At 67.9% G+C, this 8,730-nt stretch overlaps 2 protein-coding genes across 2 annotated transcripts; one reads left to right on the forward strand and one right to left on the reverse strand.

Moving 5' to 3' along the window:
• Positions 1-75: 75 nt before the first annotated feature.
• LOC114891471 (aminopeptidase RNPEPL1) lies at positions 76-8,607 on the forward strand (the record flags this gene model as incomplete). The annotated part of the gene is made up of 10 exons (XM_029215583.1): positions 76-609; positions 3,989-4,129; positions 4,653-4,804; positions 5,326-5,442; positions 5,622-5,857; positions 6,084-6,197; positions 6,580-6,722; positions 7,089-7,197; positions 8,131-8,361; positions 8,434-8,607. Coding segments are annotated over exons 1-10 (1,945 nt in total), but the record flags the coding sequence as incomplete, so codon positions are not given.
• LOC114891479 (verprolin-like) lies at positions 643-3,995 on the reverse strand. The gene is made up of 2 exons (XM_029215593.1): positions 2,016-3,995; positions 643-1,954 (listed from the first exon to the last, which is right to left on the reverse strand). Exon 1 carries the CDS (start codon positions 3,256-3,258, stop codon positions 2,113-2,115), a length of 1,146 nt encoding a protein of 381 aa, XP_029071426.1. The 5' UTR covers positions 3,259-3,995; the 3' UTR covers positions 643-1,954; positions 2,016-2,112.
• Positions 8,608-8,730: the final 123 nt, after the last annotated feature.

Here is an 8,730-nt window from a genome sequence, read left to right on the forward strand (position 1 = left end):
GCTCCAGGCCCAGCTGCAGGTGGCGGAGGCGCCGCGGCCCGGCGCGGCCGCCGCCCATGGATTTCACCTAGCGCGGCGGCCATGGCGGCGCAGTGCTGCTGCCGCAAAGCGCCCGGCGCCGAGGCCGCGCCCGCGCGTCCGCCGCCCGAGCCGCCGCCCGCCCTGGACGTGGCCTCGGCCTCCAGCGCGCAGCTCTTCCGCCTCCGCCACCTGCAGCTGGGCCTGGAGCTGCGGCCCGAGGCGCGCGAGCTGGCCGGCTGCCTGGTGCTCGAGCTGTGCGCGCGGCGCCCCGCGCCCCGCGCGCTCGTGCTCGACGCGCACCCGGCCCTGCGCCTGCATTCGGCCGCCTTCCGCCGCGCTCCCGCCGCCGCCGGCGAGTCACCCTGCGCCTTCGCCTTCGCTGCACCCGGGCCGAGTCCCGCGCCGCCGCCCCCGCTGCCCGCCTTCCCCGAGGCGCCCGGCGCGGAGCCCGCGTGCTGTCCGCTGGCCTTCAGGGTGGACCCTTTCACGGACTACGGCTCCTCGCTCACCGTCACGCTGCCGCCCGAACTGCAGGCGCACCAGCCCTTCCAGGTCATCCTGCGCTACACCTCGACCGACGCCCCCGCCGTGAGTCCCCCCCCCCCCGCCGGGTGGGCGCTGGGGCGGTGGGCTGGTCGCCGGGTCGTTTCCAGGCGGCCTCTCCCCGCGCTGCCGCCAGGCTAGGGGGGCGTTAATGTAGGCTCTGCGCCTGAGGCACCTGCGGAGAGATGGGGCCGGCCTGGCACTTCCCCACCTGGCTCCGGAGTCCTGTCCAGGTGCCTGCAGTGCTTCCCAGCTGGTGCCCGGGGAGCCCTTAGGAACCTTGGACCGAGCGAGAGCCTGGGTGCTGGCCCTGGACCGTCGGGACAGGGGACAGCATGCCACCACGGGAAGCCTCTCCTTCCAGGTGTGCAGGGGCTGTGCCTGCCTGGGGACAGGGACAGCTTCTGGTGAGCACACGCCAAGCCATACATCTGAGGGAGCCTGGCACTGAGAAGCAGGCCAGGCAGTGTCAGATGTGGAAGGGCCACTGTGTGACCTGGCCTTCAGAGGACTGTTCCCTGGAAGTGGCAAGAGGGACGGACCTGCCGGAGTGGGAGGCGGAGAGGCCCGGGTTGGCTCTAATGCTTCAGGCCCCGTGAGGACTGGCGGGTGCGGCGGCAGGGTTGCCCTGTGTCCCCAACACAGACACACGTAGGCTCTGCAGGGCTTTGGACGTGGAGCATTTGCTGCCCCAGGGGCTCAGCAGGAAGGCTGCGTGGCCCAGGCTGGGTGCTGTGGCTGCAGCACCCCTCCCCCATAGGAGGGCTTTCAGGATGGAGCAGGGCCTTCCGTTCTGGAAGCATGGGGCTTCCTGGGTCTCCGTGTGGACAGCACACTTGTGACACTGCCCTCCCTCCAAACACACACACACAACATACACGTAGCTCTGGGAGGCCCCAGAAGTTTCCATGTGTCACCGCCCACGGCATGTAAATGGATACGGTGATGCATAGGTGGCACAGAGGCACCAGGTCAGGAGCCATCAAGGTGACATCTGGACAGGAAGAGCCTAGAGCAGACACACACCTATGGGCTTCCTGCATGATTCCCAGGAGCCCTCAGCTGCCACCTCACCTCCTTTGTGAGCTTCCGTGGGTGTGCTGGCCTGGCCCCTGGCCTGCTGGGTTGGCACCTGCTGGGGTAGCCTGGATCTCTGACAGCGGCATGTATGCCTCCCACCACAGCCGTGAGAACAAAGGGGTATGATCCTCCCGGACCTTGGTCTGTGAACTTGGAGCCCATGTGTCTGGTCCACCCAAGACTGGCAGAGTGGTGGGACTAGGGCCCATAACAGGCCACCCTTGCTGGTCTGATCGTATCCCCAGCAGCCTGACCATGGGGGCCTGTCCCCAGCATGAGCCAAGGGCTACCTGCAGAAGCACTGCCGGGGGAGTCTCATTAAATGCAGATTCCTGGGTCCCAGCCCCAGGAAGCTCTGTGGCAGGGCCCAGGAGTCTGCATTTTTGAACAGGCTCCCCAGACAGGCCTTCTAAACATCTGGGGCAGCCCTAGGTGTCAGCAGAAAAGGAAGATACCACTGCACACTCCTCACCGTGAGAGGACAGAGACAAAGCGGCCCGAAGGAAGTTTTGAAGACGTCTGTGAACGCTGACAGTGGTCTGGCTGGGTCTGCAGGAACTGGATAGGCAGCCCTGCCGAGCCTGGGCATCTGCTAAGATCTGGGGTCTGCAGGAGAGGCAGCCCCCTCCTGGGTCTGGGGTCTGGGGTTTGTGGGGTGGGGAGCCCCACCGGGTCTGGGGTCCTCCACCTCTGTGGTGTCAGCATGGACAACTCCCAGTGGCAAGCAACTGTGGATACCATCAGCTGTGGTTTGCTCAGACCTGTCACTTGCAGGGGGCTAGGGTCCTTCCATAATGGCCCTGGGAGAACCTGCGTGCGCTCGGTCACTGAAGTGGGGACACGGAACAGTCCAGTTGGCCTCAATGATCGTGTCGTCCCGGCAGAGGGGGCGTGAGAACAGATTTGGGGCCCCACAGAATGACTGCGGTTGGGTTGGGGGAGCTCCCCCAGGCTCCGTGCTGACCTTCCTGGAGACCCTGGAATGTTTGGCCGGAGTTGAGAGGGGGTGTCTTGAAATGGCCCTAGGGAGGCTGGGGGCAGTGGTGGGCACGAGGGTGCGAGGGAGGGCTCCCTAGTGGGGGTGGGGCCTGGCCTTGGCATCTGGGGGGAGGTTGGCTGAGAGGGCGACAGTGTCCGGCAGGCGTGGAAGCAGGTAGGCGGCACGGCACCGAAGAGCACCCCCATCCTCGGCCCCCCGTGGCCTCCCCGGGCCACCGGCACTGTGCGGTGGAGGCATCTTCCAGGCAGGGGCCGTTTCCTTGCGCAGAAGCCCTGAAGGGCATCCTCCCCACTTCTGCCCTGAGCCCACGCCCACCCCTGACGGCTGCCCTTCCCGAGGACACCGTGTGTGGTGTCAGGTTCTGTGCGGAGGTCCCCGTCCATCCTGCAGATGAGCGAGGCACCCACCAGTGCCGCCCCGCCCGGGAGGTGGGTGGCTGGGCGCTGGTGGCCGCTGCGGGGTCTGTGCTCCGGCCGTGGCCCCAGCGGCCCTCCTCCCGGGCTGCTCCTGTCCCGCGCGTCCTCTCCGAGAGCCCAGCCTGAGCTCCCTGCCCACGGACCCTGGCCGGGAGCCCTTCTCCCCGTGGGGGATTCCTCCCTGTGAGGCTGCCCCATTTCCAGGGGTGGCCCTGGGCTCAGGCGCACGTGGGGGTCACCAGGAAGCACTGCTCTCCCCACACGTCCACATTCCCGGCTCCCTTTCCCGGCTGAGACCAGGTTCGCGCCTGCCTGTGAGAATTGGACTCAGGTGCTCTGACGGTCTCAGTTTCCCTCTGGCAGCTGGCGTGAGGGGCACAGGCTGGGGGACTCCCTGGGTGCCTGGCCTCCCACCTGGAGAGAGGCCTGGCCCTGGTGGCGAAGCACAGGCCACACTCGGTGTCAGCCGCCCTGCCTGCCCAGGGTGGGCAAGCAGTGGTGCCCAGGAGCTGCTGTTGGCCCTGGACGAGCCCAGTCGGGCCATCCCCTCCTGGGCCCTTCCTCATTCCCTCCCTCTCCAGCCGCTGCCCCAGCAGGCCTGGGCCTGGAAGCCTGAGCAGGACAGGGGGGTTGGGGCCACTTCCCAAGGCCTTGCCCTCTCCAGAAATTCTGCCTAGCTTTCAGGAATCAAGGCTGGGCTGGCAGGGAGGGGTGTTCTGGCGTCCCCACGTGCTGCCCTCTGTGGGGCAGGGCCCCCAGGCTCCCCCCATTCCCTGTGTGCCTCAGGTGCCCCCGCCTCACTGGTACAGTGAGGGCCGTCAGCCAGCAGCTCTGGTCTCCAGGAGGCCTCAGCCCACGTGATGGGGAGGGCGTCAAGGGCCAGAGCCCAGGGGCCGTCGGCTGATACCCTGCCCATTGCCCACTGCAGATCTGGTGGCTGGACCCAGAGCTGACCTACGGCAGTGCCAAGCCCTTCGTCTTCACCCAGGGCCACTCCGTCTGCAACCGTTCCTTCTTCCCGTGCTTCGACACTCCCGCCGTCAAGTGCACCTACTCGGCCGTCGTCAAGGTCAGCGCCCACCAGCAGGCCCCGCTCTGCACTCTTACCTGCCCAGGCCTGGCCCCGGCTGCCACCGGGACCACTGCTCTAGGAGGAGCCCACCCTCCTCACTGTGCAGGAGGGGGCAGCCTGATAGGGTCGGGGTCCTGGACCCAGGATGAGCCAATAGGACCCTGACGAGGGGAGGGCACAGACGGAGTCGCTGGGTCCCAGGGCTCCTGGCCTGAACGTGGCAGCACCCCTACGCCCACCCGACTCCCGACTGGGGCAAGAGGTGTGCAGACCAGGAGCGTGGGGTTCCCCGAATAGTGTGGGGGGACCCCTGATGGGGCTGAGAGGGTCCCCGACAGTGACGTGGCTACCTGATCCAGGTGGCAGGGCTTCCCGTCGGGGACGTGGCGTTCCCTACCATGGATGTGGGGCTTCTGACCGGGCTGTGGAGTTCCCACTGGGGACACGGGGTGCCCTGACAGGGCGTGGGGCTCCCCGAGGACACGGGGTGCCCTGATGGGTGGGGCCTCCTCGAACACAGGCCCCGTCGGGGGTGCAGGTGCTGATGAGTGCCACACAGAGCACCTACGTGGAGGAGGAGGGCGTCTACCGCTTCCACATGGAGCACCCCGTGCCCGCCTACCTCGTGGCCCTCGTGGCCGGGGACCTCCAGCCGGCAGACATCGGGCCCAGGTAGGGCCGCCTCTTGCTTCCTGCAGCTGCTGCCCGGAGTCCAGGCCTCGGGGAGACCCTACCGTGGGCTGGGTGTGCGGCCCACGTCCGCAGCCGCCCGCCGGAGGACCCCACGTGCAATGGCGCCACTCCCCGGGGCCGCCCCTGTCAGTGAGAGAGGAGCTCGCTCGCTCCCGTGCACCCCCAGACCCGGAGGCTGGGCTTCCGGCCTCCCCAGCGCCCTGCGCAAGCTGGTCCCCCTGCCGGGCCGGGCTGCCGCTGGACGTAGCCTCACACCTGTGCGGGCTCCCTCGACTCAGAGACAGAAGGAGCCAGCGGCCCCTTGCGTGTGGCCCGGCCCCCACTGCGGGAAGGGTCTGCGCGGTGGCAGTGAGTGAAGCAGGGCGGCGGGCAGCAGCTGGGCGGTGGACCAGGCCAGACTAGGTGCAGGTGGTGTTCGAGCCCAGAAGCAGAGGGAAGGCCTAGTGGGGTGAGAGGGATGGGGACTGGCCGGCCCCCACCCACCCTCGCCCCTGTGACAGGAGCCGCGTGTGGGCTGAGCCATGCCTCCTGCCCACGGCCACCAGCAAGCTGTCCGGTGCGGTGGAGCAGTGGCTGAGCGCAGCCGAGCGCCTCTACGGGCCCTACCTGTGGGGCAGGTACGTTCTGGGGCCCCTGGGAGCCTGGCTGACTGTAGGAGGGCTCAGAGGGTTGCTTCCCACCCTACCGGGAAGCAACGAGAGCCCATGGTGGGGGGCCTTGTCTGACCTCCTAGGAAGGAAGTGATGCTCACTGCCCGGGCCCCGGCCCTCTCACGGTCACCCCCCACCCTGGGCAGGTATGACATCGTCTTCCTGCCCCCCTCCTTCCCCATTGTGGCCATGGAGAACCCCTGCCTCACCTTCATCATCTCCTCCATCCTGGAGAGTGACGAGTTCCTGATCATCGACGTCATCCACGAGGTGGCCCACAGCTGGTTTGGCAACGCCGTCACCAACGCCACATGGGAGGAGATGTGGCTGAGCGAGGGCCTGGCCACCTACGCGCAGCGCCGCATCACCACCGAGACCTACGGTACCACCCGGGCTGGGGCAGGGGCGGCGGGGTCACCGCCGGGGCCTTGTGCAGGCTGGGCTACCGGGGCCATCCGGGCACTGTGTGAGGGGCTGGGAGCCCAGCCTGGCCCCCGGGGTGCGGTCCCCCTGCCGTGCATGTGTCCAGCCGGGTGGCCAGGGGTCATCTCCATAAGGCTCAGGGCAGGGAGCCGCAAGGGCGGCAGCCTCACCCCTGCCCCGTCCAGGTGCTGCCTTCACCTGTCTGGAGACAGCCTTCCGCCTGGACGCCCTGCACAGGCAGATGAAGGTCCTCGGCGAGGACAGCCCAGTCAGCAAGCTGCAGGTCAAGCTGGAGCCAGGTACCCACTCCCACCGGCCCTGCGCCGGGCCCTGGACACGCCATCCTTCAGGGCCTCCTTGCCCAGCCCAGGCTAACTCTGGCCGGGCGTCCCTGTCCCCACCGTGGCATCCCCGCAGAGGCCAGGTCAGGGGCCCCTCAGCCTGCCACTGCCTCTCACGGGCTCTGACCACCCGTCACCGTGGTGTGTGGACCGAGGTCTCCACCGAGGCCCCCCGGGTAAGGCGGGCCCCGTCTCCACACTCCTAGGACATCTAGATGTGAGGGACGGCGGCCCTCAGTGCTTCCCGTTTCACATAGCACCTGACCGCCATCCTGCCCCCGTCCCTCGGGACATGGGAGGATCAGGGCACCGCCCAGAGCCACGGGTGTTCCCCTTGCAGGGGTGAATCCCAGCCATCTGATGAACCTGTTCACTTACGAGAAGGGCTACTGCTTCGTGTACTACCTGTCCCAGCTCTGCGGGGACCCCCAGCGCTTTGACAGCTTTCTCCGAGTGAGCAGCTGCCTCCCCGAGACAGGCCCCGTACGCCCCCCCTTCTCTGCCCCAACTCCCAGGGCTGCCCTTCTCTCCTGGTGGTGAGGATGGAGTGGCGGGGGCCTGTGAGCGGAGCTGGGACTCGGCCTTCTCTCCGGGCAGTGCCTGGGGTGCTTCCTCCTCTCCGTCCCTCCCTCCCTCCCTCCCTCCCTCCCGGTTTTGACCACTTGGCTGGGCCCGTGGGGCAGCAGTGGGTGCCTCCGCGCCGCCCTGGGCCCTGCACACCGCTCTGTACAGACGCCTCGGTGCGGCGGCCCTTTCCAGCTGTGCAGGCCCCAGCTGTGGCGCGGGTGGTGGGATGGGGATGGTGTGCCCAGCCCCCAGGCCTGCCGAGCCCTGCCCCTGCCCCTGCAGGCCTATGTGGAGAAGTACAAGTTCACCAGCGTGGTAGCCCAGGACCTGCTGGACTCCTTCCTGACCTTCTTCCCGGAGCTGAAGGAGCAGAGTGTGGACTGCCGGGCAGGTGAGGCCCACCGCCTGCCGCGGGTCCGCAACCGGCTAGCCCCTCGGCCTGCCAGGGAGGCGGCGGGTGTGTGGGCTCCACCGCACAAGATGACCCTTCTGCCTGGAAGAAATTCCCTCGGGTTCATCCATCCTTCCTGCAGCCACCCTCGCTGGACAGTGTGGGCCTCGGGCTGGACACCATAGGAGCAGAGAGGAGGGTGTGCTTCCCAGCATGGAGGTGGTACTTAGGCCAGGCAGACCTGATTAAGCAGTCCCAGAAAAAGGTCCCCGGAAACTGTGCAAAGGGCCTGGGGCAGGATCTGCGACACGGAGAGAGGTTTGCCTGAGAGCTAGCTGAAGGCAGCTGGCCTGCTTGTGAGGCTCGTGGGGCTGTCCCTGGTCCAAGGGCTTGGGGGCCAAAGAAGAGAGTGGAGGGTCTGATGTCTGGGAGAAGCCAGGGCTTGCTATAGGGCAGTGAGGTGTGGCTGGGAGGCGTGGGCAGGGGGACCCTGTGTTTGGGAAGGTTTGGTAGGTGCTCCAAGGGCTTTTGGGAGCGGGCGATGGGCAGAACCTGCCCCCACGGCTGCCCAGCTCCAGGGTTTTAAAGCAGGAACATCCTTTTCCCAGGGTGGTGCCCCCTACTCCCTCGTGGGGCAGAGCCTATCCAGCTGCCTCCCCTCCAAGGGTTTACAGTGCCTCGTTGTCTTCTACCCAGGAGAGGCGTGGAGGGGCCGGGGGTCCCTCAGTCACCAGCTCGAGCCTGTGTGCCCCTTCGCCGAAGCCACCCCAGTGGTTTGGAGTGGCAGGGGCTAGAGGTGACCCCGGTCGTCCCCAGACGGCCCCCACCCTCCGGGCTCCCAGGCCCGGAACAGGCACACCCAGGCACACCCTCGGGGTCTGGGGTCTCCTGGGCAGGCCTGCTCGGGACCCCAGGGTGGTGTCTTCCCTGCAGGGCTGGAGTTTGAGCGCTGGCTGAATGCCACAGGCCCCCCGCTGGCCGAGCCAGACCTGTCTCAGGGATCCAGCCTGACCCGGCCCGTGGAGGCCCTCTTCCAGCTGTGGACCGCGGAGCCCCTGGACCAGGCGGCCGCGTCCGCCAGCACCATTGACATCTCCAAGTGGAGGACCTTCCAGACAGCGCTCTTCCTGGACCGGCTCCTGGACGGGTCCCCGCTGCCCCAGGGTGAGTCCGGCAGCCACCGGGGTGGTGGGGGAGGGGAGGGGCCGGCTGGCCTGACCTGCGCATGGCCGGCAGAGGTGGTGATGAGCCTGTCCAAGTGCTACTCCTCCTTGCTGGACTCGATGAATGCCGAGATCCGCATTCGCTGGCTGCAGATCGTCGTCCGAAACGACTACTACCCCGACCTCCACAGGGTCCGGCGCTTCCTTGAGAGCCAGGTGCAGCCACCTGGGTGGCATCTCCACGCGGGTCCGCCCCACCCCTCCCCTCCCCCCCCACCCCCCCCCCCCCCCCCCACCCCTCCCCTCCCCCCCCATGCTGGCACCACCGCCCCAAGGCCCGGTGGGGGCTGGGTGCTTCGCCCCCCCCCCA

This window comes from Monodon monoceros, unplaced genomic scaffold (assembly GCF_005190385.1).
Source record: "Monodon monoceros isolate NGI ecotype Baffin Bay Population unplaced genomic scaffold, NGI_Narwhal_1 Contig7686_ctg1, whole genome shotgun sequence".
Taxonomy (NCBI): Eukaryota; Metazoa; Chordata; class Mammalia; order Artiodactyla; family Monodontidae; genus Monodon; species Monodon monoceros.